The sequence below is a fragment of the Mustela putorius genome, unplaced genomic scaffold (genome assembly GCF_011764305.1).
Source record: "Mustela putorius furo isolate JIRA1106 unplaced genomic scaffold, ASM1176430v1.1 tig00000196_pilon_pilon_pilon, whole genome shotgun sequence".
NCBI lineage: Eukaryota > Metazoa > Chordata > Mammalia > Carnivora > Mustelidae > Mustela > Mustela putorius.
Genome location: NW_025421310.1, coordinates 5,554,443 through 5,582,048, shown reverse-complemented (window position 1 = coordinate 5,582,048; position 27,606 = coordinate 5,554,443). Strand labels below are relative to the sequence as shown.

General features: G+C 48.5%; 1 protein-coding gene across 1 annotated transcript; it reads left to right on the top strand.

The window, feature by feature from the left end:
- Nucleotides 1–6,106: 6,106 nt before the first annotated feature.
- On the top strand, nt 6,107–26,958 carry LOC101670252 (leukocyte immunoglobulin-like receptor subfamily B member 3). Its single transcript, XM_045077264.1, has 17 exons — nt 6,107–6,426; nt 6,583–6,618; nt 6,800–7,087; nt 7,229–7,531; nt 7,680–8,051; nt 8,267–8,569; nt 10,087–10,137; nt 10,280–10,404; nt 20,085–20,289; nt 20,433–20,735; nt 21,108–21,404; nt 21,616–21,918; nt 23,629–23,671; nt 23,750–23,787; nt 23,987–24,042; nt 24,788–24,952; nt 25,027–26,958. The coding sequence occupies exons 1-17, from the start codon at nt 6,285–6,287 to the stop codon at nt 25,171–25,173; spliced, it is 3,177 nt and encodes a 1,058-aa protein (XP_044933199.1). The 5' UTR covers nt 6,107–6,284; the 3' UTR covers nt 25,174–26,958.
- The last annotated feature ends 648 nt before the right edge of the window (nt 26,959–27,606 follow it).

The following is a 27,606-nucleotide window of genomic DNA, read 5'->3' as shown; positions in this document are numbered from 1 at the left end:
AGTTGACCATAGATTTGAGGGTCTATTTCTGGGCTCTCTATTCTGTTCCATTGATCTATGGGTCTGTTTTTGTGCCAGTACCATGCTGTCTTGATGATGACAGCTTTGTAATAGAGCCTGAAGTCCAGAATTGTGATGCCACCAACGTTGGCTTTCTTTTTCAATATCCCTTTGGCTATTCGAGGTCTTTTCTGGTTCCATATAAATTTTAGCATTATTTGTTCCATTTCTTTGAAAAAGATGGATGGTACTTTGATAGGAATTGCATTAAATGTGTAGATTGCTTTAGGTAGCATAGACTATTTATATTGTTTTAAGACACCAAGTATGTAGTCATTTGTGACAGCAGCAGTTGGAAGGTAATTCAATGACTTCAATATTCTTTGGATTAGTGTTTCTGTTATACATTTTTCTTTCTCTTACTTTTTATAATGTGGTTGAATATACAGAACATAAAATTTACCATTTTAATCACTACTAAGATATATAATTCAGTGGCATGAACTACATTACCAAGTTAGACAATCATCATCACTATCCATTTCTAGAACATTCTTAATATCCCAGTGGAAAGTCCCTACCCATTACATAATTACTCACATGTGCTTTTGCCACCAGCTCCTGTCAATCTCTGCTCCACTTCCTGTCTCTTGAATTTGCCTCTTCAGGTCATATAAATGGAGTCACACAAGATATGACCTCTGTGTCTGGATATTTTTTCTTAGCATAGTGTTTTTGAGGTTCATCCACATTCTTTATTCTTTTACTTTTAACCTATTTACATCATTACATTGGAAATGAATTTCTTATAGACGCAAATAGAAGAGTCTTGCTTATAGTTGTTTTTCTTGAACCCATCTTACAATCTTTGTCTTTTAAGTGTTGTGTTTAGACTGCTGACATATAATGTAAATACAGATGAGATTGTTATTAGATCTCCATTTTATTTTTGCTTCTCTCCTCTTTCATTTGTTCTACTATTTCCATTATCTGCCTTTTCTTGGCTTTAAGAAATCTTTTTAGGATTCCAATTGAATATCCCTATTGGGGTTTTAACTATACCTCTTGGGTGCTGTTAAGCAGTAATCTAGATATTATAATATGCATACTTAACACAGTCAAGTTAGAATTAGTATTTTACCTCTTCAAGTGAAATGTAGGAACCTTAAAACATCTAAATGAGGGTATCCTCACCCTTTTACATTGTAGTTGTTATATGTATTGTATCTAATGACACTTTCAGGATGTGTCAGGCCCCATGGGACCAGGCACAGGTGGGTGTGCCCTCCTCAGAAATCCTGCTTCAACTCCACAACCCCACTGGGCAGCTGGGGGATGCAGAGGGGCAGGGCTGATAATGACCAATGTGGGAGGGCCCTCGGGGTTGCAAGCGGGGAAATGAAAGAAGGGTACCCTTGCAACTCTCCATCTGATTCATTTCTAGGAGGCCTCCCCAAACCCTTACTCTGGGCTGATCCCAGCCCCATGGTCACCAAGGGGAGCCCTGTGGCCATCTGGGGTCAGGCATCTCTGCAGGCTGATGTCTACTCTCTATATAAAGAGAAGGTCTCTGAACCCTTCTTTGTGAAGACCTTGCAGGATTCCAGCAACAAGGCCAGTTTCTCCTTTGCATCCATGAGCTCACATGATTCAGGGTGATACCATTGTGCATATCAGAGCAGGAATAGCTGGTCACAGCAGGGTGACCTCCTGACCCTAGTAGTGACAGGTAAGGGCAGGAGCTGGCCCCCTCCCACTGGCACACCTTCTTCAAGCTTAAGGGAAGAGAGTGTGGCCTCAAGAGGATCTCTTGCTCACAGTCCACACCAGGGATAGGTGAGTGATGGCCCTCTTTAGCACACTACCTCCTTCTCCCTCAGGAGTGTAAACTACAACTCTTTTTTTCATTTCTTACCAATCATTCTATCTAGATGGCAAACTGAATGAGTAATTGGATTTATGTTAATTGTGGTAATCCTTCCTCCTAGTGAGATTGCATGGTGGATTGCAGAAATCCCACCATGTCATTCCTTAAAATAATAGATGGACAGATTGAAAAATAGAAAGTGCTGTGGAAATGTATAATCCCAAGTCAGGGACCAGAAGGAGTTGGTTAATGTGTGGGGACGAAAAGGTGGATCCTGCTGTTCACTTCTCCACCTTCCTGATTTTAAAAACTGATTATTTCTTTGAGCCAGTGTAGCAGCTCACCACCAGGCTGTCACTTCGAACACCACTGGGTTCCCTCAAACAGATGGTAATTCTGGAAAGCTCTACCAGCTATCATCAGATGAGCAGAGAACAGCTCTATGAGTCCAGAGAGGGTGTAGGGAATGGTCTTCCATTATCTGTTTCCAAGTAGTCTCTCTTTTTACCCCATCTATTCAGTGATTCAAAACCAGATTTTGTGTTCTATAAGGAACAGAAGTATACTTCAAAGGATGTGGTTAATAAAAATGAAGGAGAATGTGTATATATATAGAAGTGGACCAGCCTGTGAGGGTGCGCATACGTGTGGGTCCATACCTGCAACATGAATGCAGTCTCATGTCATGGGAGTGAGACAGGCAGGGACCGGTCAGGGACAATCACTATTGGTAGAGAGGAGATTACCAGCTTAATGGCACAAAAGTCCACTACAAACAAGAAATGTTCTCTCCACACATTTCCTACATGCAAACCATTTTTACTCCTCTGGACATTCTCAACATACAGTTCCCTCAGTGTAATACTCCAGATTTTCTTCCAGGATTTACCCCACTCAGTGGTGAGGATCTACCTTGCTGAACAGACAGTATTCTATCTCTCAGATTTATCTCCTGGTTGCATCTTGGAGTCTTCTCTGACAGAGCTGCTTGAAAGAGAAGCACCCCAAGAGCCATCAGGATCACAGCAGACATGCCCATCTGGTTGACATTCTCCACTGTGTAATCCTGGCTGTTGTGAGACTAGAGGTTGTGGCGGTCAGGGCAGACTGAAATCACCAGGGATCCCTGCATGTCCACTGGGGTCAACTGCATCTTTGAAAGGATGTGACCCTCTGACCCCAGGCAGATAACCCACAATTCCTCCTCACTCACCTCTCTTGGAGTCTCACTTATTTTGTGATGTTCTGTGGGTATCAGCTACAACAGAGAGTCAAATATAGAGCCTGTGGTTGAGGAGACATAGGAATGCCTAAGTATTCCCTTCCCTCATTTCTAGGGAGTTCCTGAAACTAACTAATACCATCTCAATCCCCTGAGGTAAACATCTCCAGTGTCTCACCTTCTATCTAACGAGGAGGCAAAAATAAACATGTGAGACTTTATTTTGTCCCAAGAATCAGAAGTCAGATGTCTCTGTTCATCTGATGATAGCTGGTAGAGTTTTCCAGAATTACCATCTGTTTGAGGGAACTCAAGGGTGTTCAAAGTGACAGCCTGCTGGTGAGCTGCTACACTGGCTCTAAGAAATAATCAGTTTTTAAAAAGCTGTCCTTCATGGCATTTTACCTTTACTTTAGTGTAAATATGCCCATCATGGCCAATATCAAGGACCTCTGTGAAGGCACTGTGTGCCCAGGTGGGAGTCATGGATACACTCTTTCACATGTAAGTGTGATCTAACCACCGGCACACCTCACTGGTGACCCCAACATGCTTGTATGCCTTCTTCTATTTTATTTTTCCCCTTTATTTTATAAGTAGACTCTGGGTCCAGCATGGAGCCCAACACAGGGTCTGTAACATGAACCTAAGATCAAGACCTAAGCCAGATCAAGAGTCAGATGTTTAATGGACTGAGCCACCCAGTGGCCCCTCCTTCTATTTTAAACATTTATTTTATTTATTTGAGAGAGAGAGAGAGAGAGAGAGAGAGAGAGTAGGGGAAGGGGACAATGGTGAAGCAGAGGGAGAGGGAGAGAGTCTCAACCTGACTCATCTCTGAGCATGTTCACTGACACAGGGCTCAATCTCAAGTCACTGAGATCATGATCTGAACCAAAACCAAGAGTCAGACACTTCACTGAGTCACCCACCACTGTGCCCCTTCTTCTGGCGCCCAGAGTCTCCTTGGACTTGGCAATGTGGGCACTGCTGACACTTTTGCCTTTCTCCCTTCATAATTCCATGGGTGAGTAAGCATTCTTCACTTATCATTGCTTACAGGTGTTCTTACCAAATCTATTTTTTTTCTGCTCAAAGGTCAGCTTCCGTGAATTTCCTTCACTCCACCATGAGATATGGAAACACAGATTTTATGGACACTTCCATGAACACCAGTACCTGCCTGTTTTGTCTCCATCTGTAAAACACCTGACTATTGGCCAATGTGACTGTTGCCTGACACCCTCCTCACTGCTTTCCTTCTGGAACTCACAGTACCCAGTGTCCTTCCTGTTCCCCAGATATCTGCAGGCTTTCATTTCAGTCTGTTTTGTAGCCCACAAAGCATCCTCAGAATTGTATTCCAGTTTCATGTTCTGCTCTTTAGCTGTGTCTTCTCACAGATGAAACAAATACTTGCATTCTGTTGTATCAAAGATTTATTTATTTATTTATTTATTTATATTATGTCCAGTTAGCCAATATATAGTACTACATGTTGGCTAAGTTATTATTATTATTATTTTTTACCTCCAGAGTATTTGACTAATTCATTTCCAATTTCTATATTTTTCCACAATATAATTTATTAATTCAAAAATCCAATGTTCACTTTTTCAGTATTTCATGTGCTTAAAGGAAAATGAGTTTCCCATATTCTGGCTGTTCCACTGGACTATGATTGACGACTCTGCACACCGTTTTCCATAGCACTCTTTATCACATTGGTCCACTCTCTGATGTCCATTCCTGTTGGACACTCACATCCCACACTCTTGAGTTCCAGACATAGTTGCTCCCAGAGCTGTCCTGAAGCTCAGGACTGTAAGGAGTAGATGGTCACAGCTCCAATTACCCCCTGGCATCCATCTTCCAGCTTAGAAATGGAGCTTGGATGTGTCTGACAGGGATGGCTCCCATGGGAGCCACATACTCATACACGGGCAAGACACCACTGGGGGTGGTGCACTGGATGGAACCATTCCACACACACACACACACACACACACACACACACAGGATGCGGCTCAGTGTTGACCTCTGGGCTGGGTCAGTGGGCATAGACATGTCAGTGCCCACTCCACACAAAGTGGAAGGGTCACTACTTCCACAGTCAGCCAGAAACTGGATGCCCTTCCTGCCTGTAAAGACCTGGCTACCCACCTGACCTCAGAGAGGCAGAAATCAAATTTGACTACCCCCAACTTGACCCCAGGCACTGGTGGTCACTCAGTTTGGGCCTCTGTTCTATTGAAGTCCCCAAATTCCAGAAATGTTTGTTTCTCTTTTCTGAAATAGGCTGTTGTCAATAATTTCAGAAACATGAGTAGCTTTTCTGAGTGCTAACAGCTCATGGTGTCTCTTGAGAGATGCATCACGGGTCCACCTTCACTGTGGGATCTGACACATGGACCTCTTTGGTCTTAACCACACCCCTCTTAATCAGGTCAGGAATCTAACAAGATTCATCCCATCCACATTCCAGGTCCCACTGACCCCCACAACCACTCTGAGAGTGGGGTTCAGGACAGCAGGCTACAGACCAGGTCACTGTGCTCAAGATCACCTGGGCAGTGGACACTGGAGTAGTAATGGCATGAGAATCAGCTCTGTCTCCCATATCAGAGCACTCACCCAAATATTGTTCCCTACAGCTTACAGGCAAGACACCAGGGTGGGGAGCACGACTCTGCCCCTGCAGCAAGAGGCGCCGAGGAGCCAGGACGAACTCACACAGGCCTGTGCCCATAAATGGGGTGTGGACCATGTCACAGGAAAATAGAGAAGTCCTTGGAGGCTGTGACAAAAAGGAAGCCCACACTCTGGGGCCAGGAGAGGGGCCGTGCTTCCTTCCCTAATTGCCCGTTTTTCTCCTCTTGGCTCATTGCCACCGTGACTGTGACCTGGGCCATTCAGAGACATCACACGCATGTCTGTGCTGACATGAGCTCCCCAGCACAGCAGGAGCCCATGTTCCCTGCAGCGTCTCTGAGTCTGGGGACCCGTCCATGGTGAGGACCAAGGGTTGTGGGGATGAAGGAGATCCATGAGGGAGGCTCTGGGAGGGAAGGACCTTCCCTGGTCCCCTCACCTGGAGGGTGAGGTCCCCCTGCTGCACTGTCCTAGACACCACAGCCAGTCTAGGCCTGGGGAGGGCCGTTCCCCTTCCTATGAGGCTGCTGATGTGACAACTGTATGACAGGCAGGACTGGCCTCTGTGTGGCCACGCCCTGTGTGTTTGTCTGTCCTGTGGTCACAGTAGGCCCTCGGTCTGCAGAGCCACAACCAGAGAAAGGAGACACCATGACACCCACCCTTACGGCCCTGTTCTGTTTCGGTGAGATCTGAGGAGGGGAGGGGACGCCCTAGTATGGGAGGGACCTGCCCCACAGACAGGTCATGGTCTCTTGGAGACTCCAAGCACAGGAGGCTCATGGGGAGGGGGGGATCTGCTAGGATTTGGGGCAAACCTCTCACAGGGACTCTCTTCCAGGGCTGAGTATGAGCCCCCAGACCCAAGTGCAGACAGGTGAGTCTGTCCCCAGGGGCCCCAATCCCACCTCCTCACTGGGGACAGGGGTCACCCACCAGGAAGTGGGGGATGGAGACCAACAGCTCTGGGCTGACAGAGTGGGATGTCTTGGGGTTTTGTGCTGAGCTGGGACCTGGGAGTGCGGAAGGTCTGAGTCCCAGCCTCTGTTTCCTTCCAGGCACCCACCCCAAACCCACCATCTGGGCTGAGCCAGGCTCTATGATGCCCTGGGGGACACCTGTGACCATCTGGTGTCAGGGGAGCCTGGAGGCCCAGGAGTATCGCCTGGGTAAAGATGGGGACTCATGGAATTGGGACTCACAGAAGCCACTGGAGCCCGGGGACAAGGCCAAGTTCTCCATCACACACATGACAGATGTATATGCAGGAAGATACCGCTGTGACTATCTCAGTCCAACTGGCTGGTCAGAGCCCAGTGACACCCTGGAGCTGGTGGTGGTAACGGGTGCGAGCCCACTCAGAGTCCCAGACTCAGACTCTACCCTCAGGAAGGGGGACCTCTCAGGGGTCTCCCTTACACAGCCCAGCCTGGGGATAATGTGAGGGTCTGAGCCCCATTTAACACCACTCTCTCCTCCTCTCCCAGGATCCCAGGACCAACCCACCCTCTCAGCCCTGCCCAGCCCTGTTGTGACCTTAGGAGGGAACGTGACCCTCCAGTGTACCTCATGGATGGGAATCCACAGGTTCATCCTGATGAAGGAAGGAGAGCGCCAGCCCTCCTGGACCCTGGTCTCCCAGGCAGCCCCTGGTGGGGGGACCCAGGCCCTGTTCCCTGTGGGCCCTGTGACCCCCAACCACAGGTGGAGGTTCAGATGCTATGGCTATTACAGCAACACCCCCCAGGTGTGGTCGTACCCCAGTGACCCCCTGGAGCTGCTGGTCTCAGGTGAGAAAGTCTGACTATTGCCCCATATGTGTTTTGAGGAGCCAGACAGTTAACAGGGACTATGCTCCCAGGGATCCCCAATGAGAGGGTGGGTGAGGGGACCATGGGGATTCACAGGTCAGCATCACTGAGGTTGATGGACAGTGAGACCCGGGGGTCAGAACAGGAGAAGGGGAGGCCCGGGGAGACTCAGCCCCTGCCATCCAGGGCTGGTCTCTCCCAGGTGTGTCGGGGAAGCCCTCCCTTCTGACCCAGCAGGGCCCTGTTGTGACCTCTGGACAGAACCTGAGTCTCCAGTGTTGCTCTGATGTTGGCTACAACAGATTCGCTCTGTCCAAGGAAGGGGCACCTGACCCTCCCTGGCAGCTTGGCCGGCAGACCCAGGCTGGACTCTCTGGGACAGACTTCACCCTGGGCCCTGTGAGACCCTCCCACGGGGGCCGGTACACATGCTATGGTGGACATACCCTCTCCTCTGAGTGGTCGGCCCCCAGTGACCCCCTGGACATCCTACTGGCAGGTGAAGGCTCACAGCATCAGTCAGGACCCCAGATTTTGCACAGGTCCTACCAGGGGACCCCCAAGTGGTGGTGGCCAGGACCAAGGCTGTGGGGTCCCCAGGAAGAGAAAGACAGAGAGAGACAGGGGATGGGATGGCACAGACTTGGAGGACACAGACAGATGCACTTCAGAACAAGGACTGGACAGCCCCTCACCTGCCCTTCCTCTCTCTAGGACAACTGCCTTTCACACCCTCCCTCTCAGTGCAGCCAGGACCCACGGTGGCCCCAGGAGAGAATGTGACCCTGCTGTGTCAGTCACAGAGCTCTGTGGACACTTTCCTTCTGTCCAAGGAGGGGGCAGCCGATCCCCCGCTGCGTCTAAGATCACAGTACCGAGCTGGGCAGCACCAGACTGAATTCTACATGAGTTCTGTGACCTCAGCCCAAGAGGGGACCTACAGGTGCTATGGCTCTGCCAGCACCTCCCCCTACCTCTTGTCACAGCCCAGTGACCCCCTGGAGCTGCTTGTCTCAGGTGAGCGGCCCTGACCCTGTCCTGTCTGAGCTCTGTCAGCTCAGGACACACGTCTCAGGAAAGCCTGACACAATAACAAACATGGGTTTCAAGGGGTCTCCACAGAGGAGGGTCCTGCCCTGGAGAGTTTGGGAAGATCCACAGTGTGCACCCGGGTCCCCCACCTTCAGTCTCAGCAGAGTAAGGAGTAGGGGCTGCATGGGGGGTGAGTGAGGACAATGGTGAGTGGACAGTGCCTCCTACTCACCTCCTGTCCTTCCATAGCTGAATCCAATCCGCGGTGTCAGCCCGACGGTACAGTGTCCAGAACAGAAACCTCCACACCTGCAGACACTGCTCGGCTGCCCCTGTACTCATCTGGGGACCTCCATGCTCCTTGGTGAGCACCTGACCTGGGAGTGTCAATCCAGGCTCACAGGAGTCCCCAGGGAGGCTGCACCCCATGTCCATATGCAGTTGGTGACCACTCTGCGTTGTGTGTGGACGCTGGTCCAGTGTCCCTGTGTCTGCTTCTCACACCTTCTAGAGCAGCACTTGCAGATGATGACAAAGGGAACTCAGGTGACAGGGACGCCAGACTCAGAAACCAGTCCTCCTTCTCCTGTGTGCATTGGGTCAGACTGGATTCACAGGGTCCTTGTGGGGCACAAGCTCTGGGCAATCCAGGGTCTTAGCGCATTTTCAATCAGTCACATTTATTTTTTTTTGTTCATTTATTTATTTGTTTATTTACTTATGTAGCTCTTCTTCCCATCTCCATCCACACTGCATGCAGGCAATAACTGGGTGTTCCTCTGACCCAGTAACTGACTGTGACCTTCCATGGATACATATTTATATGTCTGTTGTAAATAGGCACCCACAGATCTCTCTCCCTCTCTCTGTGTGAGTGTGTGTGTGTATGTCTAGCACTGTGGTATCTGTAAGTATTTGAAAAATGAATTAATGAACATAACCAAGGAGGAATACTGCAGGTACAGAATGAAGTGCAGACCCTGAAGGAAGGGAGCTGGTTGACATGGAGGGACAGGGACCCGACCCCAGACATGGGCCCCTCTCTTCTCCTGACAGTCAGGAGCCCCTGGATCCAGCCCCTCGTCCTTGGACGCTGCTGGGACCTCGGCTACTGAATAAGTGGAAACTGTCATCTGCAGGGACATGAGCCCAGGAGGTCTTGTGTCCCAGACAGAACAGAGAACATGCAAGGACATGATGATTTCTGTGCTGGGAGGCCATTTTTCTCTGCAACCCTGAGCTGGTGGGGCACAGCCAGAATCTATTCTGAGTGACTCAGAAGCAGAGTCTGAAATCAAAGAGAACAAGGAGGCTGAAGGAATCCAGTGAGGAGAGCAGAGGAAAGCCAAGGCACCTGCCTTGGGCTCAGGAGAGCAGAGAAGGGCTAGTTCAGGAACTGTACAAAAACCACATAGTGACAGGTTGAGGGATAAAGGCACAGAGCAGAGGACAGGCAAGACAGGGGTCTCTAGCTCCTTCCATCTGCTTCCATCTTCCTGCAGAAGCAGCTGGCACCGTGAGCCCACCCCAAAACAACTCAGACCCCAGCAGTGGTGAGTAGGAGAAAATCCCAGTGATGGGGCTTGTATGGAGGGGGTGTCCTGTCTGGGAAAGCAGGTCCCCTGGGTGGATATGCAGGATATGGATGATTTGGGTCCTCTCTGCCCTCTGCAATCTCTCTGTCCTCATTCCTAGCCTCAGACTCCAGAGATTACATGGTGGAGAATCTGACCCGCATGGGCGTAGCTGTCTTGATCCTGGTGGTCCTCGGGATTCTGCTGCTAGAGGCTCAGCACAGCCAGAGAAGGACTCCAGACTCAGCCAGGAGCTAAACACAAGGGGGAGCAATGCCACCATTCCATGTGGCAGAGCTGTGGGCATGCATCCCAGGTGCCCAGAGGGATCTGGAGGAAAGCCTGCAGCTCACCCTCTCTGATCTGTCTGCTGACAACATCGAGGGGGAGCATGGTTCAAGTGCAGGAGGTGCACCTGGGCTGCTCCCTGTCCTAGACTCGTCCCTCGTGCTCTGTGGTGCTTTCCCTCCTGCATTGTTGGACATCCTGGCTTTCCCCTCCTTCCTCATCCCTGTGAGTTGAGGGTTCGTAACATGAGGCAGGGCTGGTTCATACCTTCCTACAGCGGCAGCTCTGGTCCAGCTTCGTGGGATACATTTTCCTTCACTTTCCATTTCCCTTTTCCCTATTGTCCACTATTGTCCTCCATTCCTCAGCCAAAACCAAAGACTCTGTTTTCATAAGTAAATAAGTGGGTGAAAATCAGGTCAACTTTGGAACAGATGAATCCAAAACCATTCCCTGAACCCTCTCTGGACTCACAGAGCTCTTCTGTCCTCATGTGGCGACACCTGGTGGAATCTTCCAGCAACACCATCATTTTGAGTGAGCTCAAGGGCCTTTGAGGTGTAGCCAGGTGGAATACTCCAAGGAATAAATGGGTTTTCCTTTGTTGTTGTTGTTGTGATTTGAGCGACTTAGAGTTTCATTCTGTGAGGCACCTGCCTTGGGCTCCGGTCATGATCCCTGGGATGGAGTCTTGTGTTGCAGGATGCCTGCTCAGTGGGGAATCTGCTTCTCTCTCTGTCCCTCCTTCCCATTTGTGTTGGCTCTCTGTCCCCCTCTCTCTGTTTCTGTCTCTCTCTCAAAAATAAACAAATAAAATCTTTAAAATAAATAAATAAGTAAATGAATGTACGAATGAAGATAAAGTTGTGTGTAACCGTCCCTCAGAACAAGGTACTGACCAAACATGCTTGATTGTGGCACAGCAGGGGCCCGTGGGGAGAGGATGATACATGTCCTTGCAGTGGAGCAGCTGGGGTTGCGTGCCTGCTCAGGGCGGTACTTCTGTTTTCTCCCCTTCTCCAGAGATCACCTGTAGTTAATTAGATGATTCCTTCAAATGCCTTTACTCAACCACTAACCCCATCCTGCTTGGTCAGGCATATCTGGTTTATCTATAATCTGCTTCCTCCTTTGTTGATTGTTATCTCGAATCTAACAAATACGGGACTGAGGAGTTGTTATGGGCTGCAGTCTCCGCACCTGTTGACCCCTACTCCCACTCTCTGGAAGCAGACTTGTGCCTCCTTCTTCCCCCGAATGCTGTTGGGAAGTGGCAGTTGTGATTGTGACTTTTCCTGTTTCTTTGCATGTTTATGTAAGGTAAGTTATGAAATATTTCATAATTGTATACATTTGAGCAAGCATTTAGCGTAAAAATTGATTTTGTGCACTCGCCACATCTAATGAATAGATTTGTAAATCTGATAATCTTATGCAGATTTTTTGTTATTTAGTCACCACACAGTACATCATTAGTTTCTAATGCAGTGTTCCATGATTCACTGTTTGTGTATAACACCCAGTGCTCCCTGCAACACGTGCCCTCCTGAATACCCATCACCGGGCTTATCCAACCCCACCTTCCCCTCTAAAACCCTCAGTTTATTTCTCAAAGTCCTCATGGTTCATCCCCCCCCTCCGATTTACCCCCTTCATTTTCCCCTTCCTTCTCTTGATGTCCTCCATGCTATTCCTTATGTTCCACATAAGAGTGAAACCATGTGATCATGGACTTTCTCTGCTTGACTTTTTTCACTCAGCATAATCTCCTCCAGTCCCGTCCATGTCGATACAAAAGTTGGGTATTCATCCTTTCTGATGGCTGAGTGATATTCCATTGTATATATGGACCACATCTTCTTTTAATAGTGACTCTGAATTACATGGGCTTAATGCTCCAATCAAAAGACACAGGGTATCAGGTTGAATAAAAAAGTAAGAGCCATTCACATGCTGTCTAGAAGAGACCAGCAGAGTTTCACTGACTTGTGGAGCATAAGGAATAACATGGAAGACATTAGGAGTAGAAAAAAGAAAAGGGAATTGAGGGAAATCGGAGGAGTGGACGAACGCTGAGAGACTGTAGACTCTGAGAAACAAATTGAGCATTTTGTAGGGGGGGAAGGGAGAGCCTGGTGGTAGGTATTGAGGAGGGCAGGTACTGCATGGAGCAATGGGTGTGGTGCATAAACAATGAACCTTGGAACACCCCCAAAATAAAGTTTTATTCAGATCTTAAAAATTTTGAAAATACAGGAAGAAATCGACAACCTGAATAGACCGATATCTAGTAACGAGATTGAAGCAGTGATCAAAAACCTCCCAAAAAACAAGAGCCCAGGACCTGACGGATTCCCTGGGGAATTCTACCAAACTTTCGAAAAAGAAATAACACCTATTCTCCTGAAGATGTTTCAAAAAATTGAAGCAGAAGAAAATTTCCAGACTCTTTCTATGAAGCCAGCATTACCCTGATCCCCAAACCAGGCAAAGACCCTACCAAAAAGGAGAATTTTAGACCAATATCACTGATGAATATGGATGCTAAGATTCTCAACAAGATCCTAGCCAGCAGGATCCAACAGCACATTAAAAAGATTATCCACCATGATCAGGTGGGATTCATCCCTGGGCTACAAGGGTGGTTCAACATTCACAAATCAATCAATGTGATAGAACAAATTAATATGAGAAGAGAGAAGAACCACATGGTCCTCTCAATTGATGCAGAAAAGCATTTGACAAAATCCAGCATCTGTTCCTGATTAAAACGCTTCAAAGTATAGGGATAGAGGGAACATTCCTGAACCCCATCAAATCTATCTATGAAAGACCCACAGTAAATATCATCCTCAATGGGAAAAAGCTTGCAGCCTTCCCGTTGAGATCAGGAACACGACAAGGATGCCCACTCTCACCACTCTTGTTCAACATAGTATTAGAAGTCCTAGCAACAGCAATCAGACAACGAAGAGAAATAAAAGGTATCCAAATTGGCAATGAAGAAGTCAAACTCTCTCTCTTCACAGATGACATGATTCTTTATATGGAAAACCCAAAAGATCCACCCCCAAACTACTAGAACTCATACAGCAATTCAGCAATGTGGCAGGATACAAAGTTAATGTGCAGAAATCAGTGGCTTTCTTATACACTCACAATGAAAATACAGAAAGGGAAATTAGAGAATCGATTCCATTTACTATAGCACCAAGAACCATAAGATACCTGGGAATAAACCTAACCAAAGAGGTAAAGGATCTGTACTCGAGGAACTACAGAACACTCATGAAAGAAATTGAAGAAGAAACAAAAAGATGGAAGACCATTCCATGCTCTTGGATCAGAAGAATAAACATTGTTAAAATGTCTATACTGCCTAGAGCAATCTATACTTTTAATGCTATTCCGAATAAAATTCCACCGGTATTCTTCAAAGAGCTGGAGCAAATAATCCAAAAATTTGTATGGAATCACAAGAGACCCCGAATCGTTAAGGAAATGTTGAAAAACAAAAATAAAGCTGGGGGCATCATGTTACCTGATTTCAAGCTTTATTACAAAGCTGTGATCACCAAGACAGCATGGCACTGGCATAAAAACAGACACATAGACCAGTGGAACAGAGTAGAGAGCCCAGATATGGACCTTCAACTCTATGGTCAATTAATCTTCGACAAAACAGGAAAAAATATACAGTGGAAAAAAGACAGTCTCTTTAATAAAAGGTGCTGGGAAAACTAGAGAGCTATAAGTAGAAGAATGAAACTCGACCATTCTAATACACCGTACACAAAGATAAACTCAAAATGGATAAAAGACCTCAACGTGAGACAGGAATCCATCAGAATCCTAGAGGAGAACATAGGCAGTAATCTCTTCGATATCAGCCACAGCAACTTCTCTCAAGATATGTCTCCAAAGGCAAAGGAAACAAAAGGGAAAATAAACTTTTGGGACTTTATCAAAATCAAAAGCTTCTGCACAGCAAAGGAAACAGTCAAAAAAACAAAGAGGCAACCCAAGGAATGGGAGAAGATATTTTCAAATGACAGTACAGACAAAAGTTTGATATCCAGGATCTATAATGAACTCCTCAAACTCAACACAAATGAAACAGGCAAACATATCAAACAATGGGCAAAAGATATGAACAGACACTTCTCCAATCAAGACATACAAATGCCTAGCAGACACATGAAAAAATGTTCATCATCAGTAGCTGTCAGGGAGATTCAAATTAAAACCACATTGAGATATCACCTTACACCAGTTAGAATGGCCAAAATTAACAAAACAGGAAACAACGTGTGTTGGAGAGGATGTGGAGAAAGGGACACCCTCTTACACTGGTGGTGGGAATGCAAGTTGGTGCAGCCTCTTTGGAGAACAGTGTGGAGATTCCTCAAGAAATTAAAAATAGACCTTCCTTATGACCCTGCAATTGCACTCCTGGGTATTTACCCCAAAGATACAGATGTGGTGAAAAGAAGGGCCATCTGTACCCCAATGTTTATAGCAGCAATGGCCATGGTCGTCAAACTATGGATAGAACCAAGATGCCCTTCAACGGACGAATGGATAAGGAAGATGTGGTCCATATACACTATGGAGTATTATGCCTCCATCAGAAAGGATGAATACCCAACTTTTGTAGCAACATGGACGGGACTGGAAGAGATTATGCTGAGTGAAATAAGTCAAGCAGAGAGAGTCAATTATCATATGGTTTCACTTATTTGTGGAGCATAACAAATATCATGGAGGACAAGGGGTGTTAGAGAGGAGAAGGGAGTTGGGGTAAATTGGAAGGGGAAGTGAACCATGAGAGACTATGGACTCTGAAAAACAATCTGAGGGGTTTGAAGTGGCGGAGGGGTGGGAGGTCGGGGTATCAGGTGGTGGGTATTATAGAGGGCATGGATTGCATGGAGCACTGGGTGTGGTGAAAAAAATAATGAATACTGTTTTTCTGAAAATAAATTAATTAAGAAAAAAAGTCAGAAAAAAATGAAAATAATAAGTAAGTAAGTAAATAAATAAATAAAATAATCTTTGATTTCCTAGATTAAAAAAAAAGAAAAAGTTAGAAAACATTGCCTTATTCCAGGTACAGGACAGTACCCAAGGATAAGGAGTTGGGAACACGCCTGCTGGGGGACTCTCCTCCTCCCTCACAGAGATGAAGCCCAAGGCTACACCAAGTCCCTGTATCCTTGTGCTTGAGGATATGGGCCCTGCCGACGCTTTTACCTTTGTCCTTTCAAGTTCCCTTGGGTGAGTAAAGCATCCCTTATTCATGATTCTGTATAAGCGCATGTTCCAAATCTCTCTGCTTTTTTCTTCTGCTCAGCTTCTGCTCTGACTCCTGTCAACTTCCTTTGCTTTATCAGGAGATATGGAGACACAGATCTCAGGGACACATCCATGCATACCAGCAGGCTGATGCTCTATCTGTGTCTCTTTACACCTGAACACTGGCCCCTGGGACTGTTGCCTCACACATTCCTCACTGCTCTCTTTCCAGACTCATGGTATCCACCATCCCCCTGTTCCCTGGGTATCTGCATGTTCTCATTTCAGCCTGTCTGGCATCAGACAAAGCATCCTCAGTGTTGTCTTCCAATTTCGTGTTCTGCCTTTCAGCTGCATCTTCTCACAGATGGAAGGATCAGTCACAGTAAGTTTTTGTTTTTCTCTTTTACCTCCAGAGAATTGAATTAACTCACTTCCTGATTTCCATCTTCTTTCCATAATATAACTTCATTATTTCTACAAACACTCAATGTGCTCCATTTTTCAGTAGTTCACATTTTTAAAATTAATTTATTTTTTCAGCATAACAGTATTCATTGTTTTTGCACCTCACCCAGTGCTCCATGCAATACGTGCCCTCTCTAATACCCACCACCTGGTTCCCCCAACCTCCCATTCCCCACCCATTCAAAACCCTCAGATTGTTTTTCAGAGTCCATAGTCTCTCATGGTTCACCTCCCCTTCCAATTTACCCCAACTCCCTTCTCCTCTCTAACACCCCTTGTCCTCCATGATATTTGTTATGCTCCACAAATAAGTGAAACCATATAATAATTGACTCTCTCTGCTTGACTTATTTCACTCAGCATAGTTTCTTCCAGTCCCGTCCATGTTGCTACAAAAGTTGGGTATTCATCCGTTCTGATGGAGGCATAATACTCCATAGTGTATATGCATCACATCTTCCTTATCCATTTGTCTGTTGAAGGGCATCTTGGTTCTTTCCACAGTTTGGCAAACATGGCCATTGCTCCTATAAACATTGGTGTACAGATGACCCTTCTTCTCACTACATCTGTATCTTTGGGGTAAATACCCAGGAGTGCAATTGCAGGGTCATACGGAAGCTCTATTTTTAATTTCTTGAGGAATCTCCACACTGTTCTCCAAAGAGGCTGCACCAACTTGCATTCCCACCACCAGTGTAAGAGGGTGTCCCTTTCTCCACATCCTCTCCAACACATGTTGTTTCCTGTCTTGCTAATTTTGGCCATTCTGACTGATGTAATGCGGTATCTCAATGTGGTTTTAATTTGAATCTCCGTTATGGCTAGTGATGATGAACATTTTTTCATGGGTCGTATAGCCATTTGTATGTCTTCATTGGAAAAGTTTCTTTCCATCACTTCTGCCCATTTTTTTGTATGATTGTCTGTTTTGTGTGTGTTGAGTTTGAGAAGTTCATTATAGATCCTGGATATCAACCTTTTGTCTGTACTGTCATTTGCAAATATCTTCTCCCATTCCGTGGGTTTCCTCTTTGTTTTCTTGACTGTTTCCTTTGCTGTGCAGAAGCTTTTGATCTTGACGAATTCCCAAAAGTTCATCTTCGCTTTTGTTTCCTTTGCCTTTGGAGACATATTTTGAAAGAAGTTGCTGTGGCTGATATTGAAGATGTTACTGCCTATATTCTCCCCTAGGGTTCTGATGGATTCCTGTCTCACGTTGAGGTCTCTTATCCATTTCGAGTTCATCTTTGTGTACAGTGTAGTTCACATTTTTAACATAAAATGAGTTTCCTATATTCCTACCATTTCATGTCCTGGACTATGATTGATGAGTCTGCACACAATGTTCCTGAGCCCTCCTTATAACATTGGGGTCCCTCTCTGATGTCCATTCATGTTGAACACTCACCTCCTACACCCCTGAGTTCCAGAGACAATTGCTTCCACGGGTGGCCTGAAGCTCAGAACTGTAAGGGGTCGGTGGTTACAGCCCCACTGACCTCTGGCATCTACTGTCCCAACATAGCATCTGAGCACGGATGTGTCTGGCAGGGATGACTGCCATGGAAGCCGCACCCTCACATATGGACAGCTGCCTGTGCAGGGTTTCACTGGACAAAACTCTTCCACACACACACACACACATACACACACACACACACAGGGGACATGGCTCAGTGCTGATGTCTGGACTGGGTTATTGGGCATAGACATGCCAGGACCCACCCCACACAAGGTATAAGGATCACACTGTTTCCACAGTCAGTGAGACACTGGATGCCCTTCCTGCTTGTGATAATGTGGATGCCTGTTCTGTTCACACAGAGGCAAAAATCAAATTTGATGACCCCCAACTTGATCCCAGACACTGGCATTCACTCAGCTTTCACTTCTTTTTCTGTTGTGGTCTGTGTCAATTTCAGAAAATTTTGTTTCTCATTTTCTGCAAATACCTGTTTCTACTAATTTCAGAAACATTGTAAATAGCATTTCTCAGTGTTAAGAACTATGGGGTCTCTCAAGGATGTGGAGAACCAACTGCAAGCTGACAGGGTCCTTGCAGTCTCAGGAGTCTAGCCAACGGTTAGCTCTCTCAATCCCTGCAGTTCATTCACTACTTGATTGGGATCACATTAGCTCTCACAGTCATGCTGACACAGACCTTGAGCTCCTCTCTAAATATGCTTTAGCAAAGTCTCTTGCTTGGAAGCAAGGCGGTCACCTGGCACTTGTGGTCCTCCAACCTCAATCTCCCTAATAAACATTCTTGTTATTGAAGTATAAAATAAAGTCTCTTGAGCATTTTGGGGCTCTACTGGGTCATCAGCCTGTGGAGAACTCCTGATCACAGTTTTCTCTCTTTTGTTTTTCATAATTCCCACCGTTTTCTCTCAGTCTTCCCTGGGACTTATCACAATGATCAATGATCTAACCTGACTGTGGGGTCTGACACATGGACCTTTGGTCTTAACCACACCCCTCTTAATCAGGTCAGGAATCTAACAAAAGTCATCCCATGCACAATCTAGGTCCCACTGACCTCACAACCACTCTGAGGAGTAGAGTGAGGATAGCATGCTACAGACCAGGTCACTGTGCTCACAGTCACTAGGGCAGTGGACACAGGAGTAGTAATGACATGAGAATCAGCTTTGTCTCTCATATCAGAGCACTCACCCAAGTATTGTTTCCTATAGCTTACAGGCAAGACCCCAGGGTGAGGAGGATGTCTCTGTCCCTGGAACAAGGGGGCAACAAAGAGCCAGGAGGGACTCAAAGAGGCATTTTCCCATGAATGGGGTGTGGACCATGTTACAGGAAAACACAGAAGTCCTTGGAGACTGTGACAGAAAGAGAGCCCACACTCCAGGGCCAAGAGACGGTCTGTGTTCCCTTCCCTTTTTGCGTCTATTTCTCCTCTGGTTCATTGCCACCAATATCTCAACTTGAGCCATTCGGAGACATCACACAAGTGTCTGAGCTGACTTGAGCTCCCCAGCACAGCAGGAACCCATGTCTTCTGCAGCAGCTCTGGTTCTGGGGACCTGTCCATGGTGAGGACCAGGGTTGTGGTGATAAAGGAGACCCATGGGGGAGGCTCTGGGAGGGAAGGACCTGCCCTGGTCTCCTCACTTGATTGGGCAACACAGGGAGCCCAAGGGTTCCCCCACTGCACCGTCATGGACACCAGAGCCAGGCTAGGACCCTAGGCAGGGGTTGTTCACCTTCCTATTGTCATATCCTGCATACGTGACAACCCCATGATAGGACACCTACCTCTGAGAACCACACCTTGTATGTCTGCATGTCCTGTGGGCACCGTGGTCTCACCCTCTGGCACAGTCGTCTCACCCTCTGTACAGCCAGAGTGAGGGAGATGAGACACCATGACCTCCACCTTCATGGCCTTGCTCTGTCTTGGTAAGATCTGAGGAGGGAAAGGGAGTCCTTATTTGGGAGGAAGCCACCCCAGAGTCAAGCCCTGGTCTGTCAGAGACCCCAGGCTCAGGAGGCTCATGGGCAGAAGGGGTTCTGCTAGGATTCGGGGCAAACCTCTGACACGGACTGTCTTCCAGGGCTGAGTGAAGACCCCAGGATGCAAGCACAGGCAGGTGAGTCTGTCCCCAAAGGCCCCAGTCCCACCTCCTCACTAGGGACAGGGGTCACCCAGCAGGCTGCTGGGCATGTAGAACAGCAGTTCTGGGCTGACCCAGGGGCACTTCTGGGGGTTTGGCATTGAGCTGGTACCAGGGGATGGGGAAGGGCTGTGTCCCAGCCTCTGTTTCCTTCCAGGGACACTCCCCAAACCCACCATCTGGGCTGAGCCCAGCTCTGTGATGCCCTGGGGGACACCTGTGACCATCTGGTGTCAGGGGAGCTTGGAGGCCCAGGAGTACCACCTGCATAAAGAGGGGGACTCATGGAATTGGGAGACACGGAAGCCACTGGAGTCCGGGTACAAGGCCAACTTCTCCATCACATACATGACAGATGTATATGCAGGAAGATACCGGTGTGACTATGAACGCCCCAATGACTGGTCAGAATACAGTGACCCCCTGGAGCTGGTGGTGACAGGTGTGAGCCCACTCAGGGTCCCAGCCCCAGACTCTGCCCTCAGGAAGGGGGTGGGCTCTCAGGTGTCTCCCTCTTACAGACCAGCCTGGGGATACCTTGGGGGTCTGAGCCTGATTGAACACCACCCCATCCTCCTCTCCTAGGATCCCATGGCCAACCCAGCCTCTCAGCCCTGCCCAGCCCTGTTGTGACCTCAGGAGGGAACGTGACCTTCCAGTGTGCCTCACGGATGGGATTCCACACATTTGTCCTGATGAAGGAAGGAGAGCGCCAGCCCTCCTGGGCCCTGAACTCCCAGCCAGCCCCCCGTGGGGGTACCCAGGCCCTGTTCCCTGTTGGATCTGTGACCCCTAGCCTCAGGTGGACGGTCAGATGCTATGGCTATTACAGCAACACCCCCCAGGTGTGGTCGGACCCCAGCGACCCCCTGGAGCTGCTGGTCTTAGGTGAGAAAGTCTGACTGTTGCCCCATCTGTGTTTTGAGGCACCTGACAGTTAACAGGGACTCTGCTCCCAGGGCCCAGAGCCCCCATCTGGGGCACAGCCTGTCTCTGCATCTTCTTCCAGAGCTGATGGTCCTTCCCGATTGCTCTTATTACCTGAATTCCTCCGGCCATTGTCCTCCCTCCCCTCCCCCTACAATGTCACTGTCATTTTGCAAAAGGACCCATGCCCCAAAGACAGGGTGGGAGAGGGGACCACGGGGACTCACAGGTCAGTGTCACGGAGGGTATGGACAGTGAGACCCGGGTGTCAGGACGGGAGAAGGGAAGTGTGGGGAAAAACAGCTCCTGCCATCCACTGCTGGTCTCTCCTAGGTGTGTCAGGGAAGCCCACCCTGCTGACCCAGCCTGGCTCTCTAATGATGCCTGGACAGAGCGTGACCCTCCAGTGTCGCTCTGATGTTGGCTATGACAGATTCGCTCTGTCCAAAGAGGGGGCACCTGACCCTCCCCGGCAGCTTGGCAAGCAGCCCCAGGCTGGGTTGTCTGGGGCAGACTTCCCCCTGGGCCCTGTGAAACCCTCCCATGGGGGCCGGTACACGTGCTACGGTGGATACACCCTCTCCTCCGAGTGGTCGGCCCCCAGTGACCCTCTGGACATCCTGCTCACAGGTGAGGGCTCACGGCATTGGTCAGGATCCAGACGCTGCACAGGTCCTGCCAGGGGAGCCCAGGTGGTGGTGGCTGGGATTGGGGTGAGGGGGCCCGGGGGGAGGGAGAGACAGAGAGGGACAGGGGATGGGAAGAGACAGACTCGGAGGACACAGACACTCAGTTCAGAACAAGGGCTGGACAGCCCCTCACCCCCCCTTCCTCTTCCTAGGACAGCTGCCCTACACACCCTCCCTCTCGGTGCAGCCACGACGCATGGTGGCCCCAGGAGAGAATGTGACTCTGCTGTGTCAGTCACAGAGCTCTGTTGACACTTTCCTTCTGACCAAGGAGGGAGTAGCTGATCCCCTGCTGCGTCTTAGATCACAGTACCGAGCTGGGCAGCACCGGGCTGAATTCCCCCTGATGCCTGTGACCTCAGACCACGGGGGGTCCTACAGGTGCTACGGCTCTGCCAGCACCTCCCCCTATCTGTTGTCACAGCCCAGTGACCCCCTGGAGCTCCTGGTCTCAGGTGAGAGTTGCTGACTCTGTCCCCTCTGTGTCCCAACATTGTCTTCAGGGCCCTGTGTCCATGAGGGCTCTGGTCTAGGATGGAAGTGAGGGGCTCCAAGGGAATGTCAGCAGAGGGGTCTACTCACAGTGCAGGAGGGAAACAGGGTCTTCCCACCCTTGCCCAACCCTCGCCCACAGCACCAGAATTGTCCTGGTGGAGGAGGGCCTTTGGGGCCACAGGGCACATGAGGAGGAAGAGTGTGTGCAGCGATAAGGAGTCAGGGGAAGCTCCAGCCTCCCTCCCCGCCCCACACTTCTGTTTTTTCCCCAGGACCCTCTATGGGTCCCGGTCCCACAACCACAGAGCCAGGCTCAGCTGACTGTGAGTCACAGGGGCTGCTGTCCAGTGGCTTTTCTTCTATGCTTTCAGAGATGCCAGGGAGACCTTGGGACTCCAGGGGCTTTTAGGCTGGTGGAGGGGGCCGGGGTGGTCATGGCAGAGGGAGGTGGAGGGGCCCAGTAGGGGAGGAGAAGGCAAGTGCAGTGGGGAGTTCTACAGGCCTTTCATTTCACCCTTGCTGACCCTAGGAGGCTCTGAGGGTGAATGATGGTCTCTGTCAGCCTTAGTGGGTGGGTCCATGGGGAGCGGAGGCTGAGCTGCCCCTTCAGGTCAAGGGCCTCCGGAGGTGCTGGCTGGCACATGCCCCTCCCCTGTGTGGACCTCAGTTTCCCCAAGTGTAAAGGAGAGAGTCGTGGACAGAGTAGATTTCCCATCAGACCATGACTCTGATCCTGGGAGAGGAGGGCTCACGGTGAAGACCCCCGGGTAGTGATCTATGGGTCCTTTCGCAACAATGACAGTGACATTGTAGGGGGAGGGGAGGGATGACAATGGCTGGGGGCATTCAGGTAATACGGGCAATCTGGAAGGACCATCAGCTCCGGAAGAAGATGCAGAGACAGGCTGTGCCCCAGATGGGGGCCAGAACTCCGAGCTGGTGTCTGCACAGGAGACAGCATGAGGAGAACACAGGAAACCCATGGTTGGGTTTTAGTCCCAGCCCTGCCGCCTCCATGCTGGGCGACCTGAGACACATGAATGACCTCTTCTCTTTGTCTCAGTTTTCTGTCTGTGGGGTGGGTGGAGGGGCAGCAATTGTCTGCTGGGTGATCGTTGATGGATACAGAGCTGAGTGCACAGAGCCCAGCAGGTTCCTGGCACACAGCAGGCGCTCAGTTAAATGGCATCACTGGCTCATTAATGGTGTAGCTCCTGCCCAAGGTCCCCACTGGTACCTGTACATCCTCATCGTGGCCGTGGTGGCCTTCATCCTGCTGCTCAGCCTCCTCGTCTGCCTCCAGGTTCGACACAGGCATCAGAGCAAAGGCAGGAAGTTGGGTGAGAAGGGAAGGGCATGATGGGCTGCAGGAGTGGTGGCGGCTCCATGGGCCGAACAAAGATGGGCTCAGGGCAGCGGCCAGAGGGAAACCAGAGTGGTGGGAAAGGCCAGCGTGGGAGGACACTTGTGCAGAATCTCAACCCAGAGAACCTAAAAAGAAACCCTGAGGTTGGCCCCCACGTGCCAATTGAAAGTTTTCCCCTCTTTTGTTCTGGAGATATGGAGAACCACCCAGACAGTATGTGTGAAGGGCGCCTTTCCCTGGAATCAAAAGGGGGGGGGTCATGCCCTCCCAGCCTAGAGGGACACTGATTCTCAATGTCCTGCAGGGGCTGCAGACCCAGAGCCCAAGGACAGAGGCCTGCATGACAGGTAACTCCTGCCCGCAGTCCCCCAGACTCCCACCCACCTGCCCCTGCTATGCCCCCTAACACACTGTCTCCTCCCCAGCTCCAGCCCAGCTGCTGCCACCCAGGAGGAGAGCTTCTGTGAGATGAAGGGGGAATGCCCTGGGGGTGGGCTGGGAGGGTCTTGGGGAGGGGTTGAGGACTGAATTCCCACATACCCCTCAGCCCACTGCTGAAGCCCCGGGATGGCAGATGTCCTAACTAGGAGGAGGGCAGAGTCTGTAGCCCTGAGAGGAGGGCTCAGGGAACTTGCCAAGGGACACACCCCGTTCTGTCCCAGCAGATGCTGCCATGCAAGACACTCAGCCTGAGGAGGGGGTGGAGCTGAACCATCAGGTGAGACTCCCAACCCTCGTGCAGACCCCAGGGCCCTTGTGGTACCAAACAGAATCCAGTGGACGCTTCTGTGTCCTCACACCACCCAATCTCAGTAGTGTCCTTCAGAGGCCCTCACACTCCTTGGGCACCCAGGATCAGCCCACTGTGATCTCGTGGGTCCTCCTCTCTGCTCCTCTTATCTGGCTCCCCAACCACTGCCTGACTTCTGGTTGTTGGGGTGCATGCCCACGTCTCAAGAGGGTGCATGAAGAAATTCTTCCACTGGTCACTAAGCCCCTTCATTCATTCAGCCAGCAAAAGACACAGGGAGTCCAGCATTTGCCAGGCCCCACCTAGTGCTGCTGGCATAGCTGTGACCTATCTGACCACCTTCCATGAGTTTGTAGGTGGTGGACAATATGCACGGAAATGGGCAGCATCCTCGAGAGCAACGTGTGGCCAAGGAAAATAAAGCAGGGTACAGAGTAGCAGGTACAAAGGTCCTGAGGCAGAAGCATGCTTTATCAGGAGCATGGCCCATGCAGCTGCAACCAAATGAGCAAGAAACTCTGTCCGGAATAGAATCAGAGCCAGAGTTGAATCACACGCCCCAAGGCTCAGGAAGCCCCTGGAGAGTTCACCAGGAACGTGACCTAATGGGCAGCAAAGTTTGAAGCATCGCTCTGGCAACCATGGGGAAAATTGTCTGAGGTTGTCGAGGGGAATCAAGGAGACAACCCTCCCCCTCACTGTCTGTCCACAGCAGAACACACAAAATGAAGACCCCCAAGGACCGACGTACATCCAGGTGAGCCTGTCAAGATCAAGATTCAGGTGGGGACTGGCCACTTCTCCTTTCCCTGTGTCAGAGGGATTACTGGACTCGGAGGACAGACAAGCAGAGGAAAACAGGCAGACGGACTGTCAGGTGGGTCCCTTCTTCTTCAAGCATTCAAGGTCCCCCTCCTCAATCACAAACCTCCCCTCTCTTCCCCACTGCAGGTTGCTGCATATGACACCCCCCAGGATGTAACCTACACCCAGCTTCATCCCTTGACTCTCAGACAGGAGACAAGGGCATCCCCTCCATCCCAATTAGGGGAGCCCACAGCAGAGCCCAGTGTATATGCTGCTCTGGCCATGCACTAGCCCAGGAGGGGTCCTGACACCACACTCCATGGAGGGCGACCACAGGGACCCTGAAAGGCACAGGAGTTGCCCACAGTGAGTGTCACCTAATGATGACCCCAGCCAGCCTGGACTCTTCACTTGGACCAGCAAGAACTCCTGGGACCCTCTGGGAGTCACTGATTCTGCCATCAAAGATAGTAATACCCCTACACTTTGGAAATCAAAGCAACAGACTTCCCAATTACCCATGAATGAAATGAGAAAATCCAAATGGAAATGAGAGAAAGTTTACACTGAAGGACAGTGTAAATGTTACACATCAAATCTATGAAATGGGAAAATAAGAACCAAGAACTAATCTATTAGAACAGAAAAAGACTCAAATAATTAATGACAGAACCTATTCTATTGAGAATTTGGGAAAAGAATAGCAAGTTATTCCAAACAAAGGTAGAAGGCAGAAAATAATAAAGACAAGACATAGCTAGTAATGAGGACAAATTTAAAAATAGAGAAAAATCAATGAAGCTGAAAGTGTTCCTTTTTGTAAGCAATGGTCACATTTATAAATCTTAGCCACAAAACCAAGGAAAGAGAGAGAGAGGGAGGAGGTACACATCATTATTAGGATGGCATCCCATCCTACAGACTTTAAATTTAGAATGCAACATTATTAACTCCTTTATGCTGATATTTGAGACATGTAAATGAAGTGGGTAAAATTCTCAAAATAGAAGCTACTAAATTGATGGAGAAGTAGAAATTATGTATCACCTTATGAATACATTGAATGCATTGACTGTGATTAAACTGTCCCCCATCTGAAGTGTGTGGAGACTGAGAGAATTGGAGTCAGAGTGGTGGCTGGCGGGGCTGGACTGTGGAGATGGGGAGGTGTTGGTCAGGATTATAGACAGAAGAAGAACAAGGTCTCTACAGTTGTAAGACCACAAGATCTGGGGATCTCATATACAGCATGATGACCGCAGCTCATAACACTGTATCCTATTCTTGAATGTTGCAAAGAGAGTAGATCTAAATGTTCTCGTCACATACAAGAAAGGCAGCTGTGGTATGGCATGGAAGTGTGAGCTAACTGCATGGGGAGAATCATTTTGTTATATTTGTGTCTGTTGAGTAAGCTTCATTGGCAATTGCTCCAAACACTTACCCCTTGAGGAAACACACACATGGTTACACACATGCATATACACACACCAAAATTACACAAACCTTTCCTGAGAATAAAAAGGGAGGAAGCAATATTGGATCAGGCCAGGGAACCGTGAACACCAAAAAAACTGGCAAGGTAATTACAGAATGAAAAAGGGGCCGAAATTTCTCTCACGTAAACCTAGATGTCCATGTCTAAACAAAACGTTCACAAATAAGATCCAGCAATAGTACTCTACATCATGACCACACTGGATTTTGGGGGGAGGGAAGGAACAGAGTAGTTTAACTCAATCAATATAATCTGATACATTAACAGAATATGTAAAAATGACCATCTCACAAACCAGAGGGAGGGGTATGGGGAGATGGTTGAAAAGGTGAAGGAGATTAAGTCGTACCAACTTCCAGTTACATAATAAATGAGCGCCAGGGGTGAAAATTACACTTTAGGGAATATAATCAGTAACATTGTAATCATTTTTTGTGTGACACATGGTAATTGGATTTCTTAGAGTGAGCACTGCCTAATGTATATAAATGCTAATTCACTATGATGGACCCTTGAAACTAATATCACATGTTAACTATAAATCAAAATTCAAAAATGATGTATTATAAGCTGGCTAATTGAACATAATAATAAAAATTTAAAATTAATAAATAATCTCAACAGTTGCAGACAAAGCTTTTGATAAAACACACCAACAATTCATAATGCATACAAAAGCTCATCAGAAATAAAATGGAGTTTCCAACAATTCATGAAGCCATGGTTAGCAATCAGCACCTGGCCTTCATCTTCAAAGGTGAGAACTTGAAGTCCTTCTCTCTGTGATGGGGATGATCCAAGTATGTTTCTTAAGACCATTTGTATTCAGCACAGCATTCAGTTCATATAATTGGAGGTACCAACCAATCCTTAAACCAGTTAGCATGGCAAAAATTAACAAGACAGGGAACAACAAATGTTGGCGAAGATGTAGAGAAAGGGGAACCCTCCTACACTGTTGGTGGGAAGGCAAATTGGTACAGCCAGTTTAGGAAACAGTGTGGAGGTTCCTCAAAAAATTAAAAATAGAGCTACCCTATGACCCAGAAATTGCACTACTGGGTATTTACCCCAAAGTTACAGATGTAGTGAAAAGAAGGGCCACCTTTACTCCAATGTTCATTGCTGTAAGGACCTATTTAGCCAGAGCGACTCCATCTCGGTTAAATGGCCATTTTGTTGTTTGTGCAGTAAACTTAAATTGATCCTCCCCCAGAGAAACTTAC

What these genes read in the sequence shown, in the direction of transcription:
- LOC101670252 (XM_045077264.1), top strand. Translation starts at nt 6,285, where the DNA reads ATGACAGGCAGGACTGGCCTCTGTGTGGCCACGCCCTGTGTGTTTGTC. An exon ending in GGAGCTGGTGGTGGTAACGG is followed by an intron (nt 7,088 to 7,228) that starts GTGCGAGCCCAC and finishes CTCCTCTCCCAG; the next exon opens with GATCCCAGGACCAACCCACC. An exon ending in CCTGGAGCTCCTGGTCTCAG is followed by an intron (nt 21,919 to 23,628) that starts GTGAGAGTTGCT and finishes AATGTCCTGCAG; the next exon opens with GGGCTGCAGACCCAGAGCCC.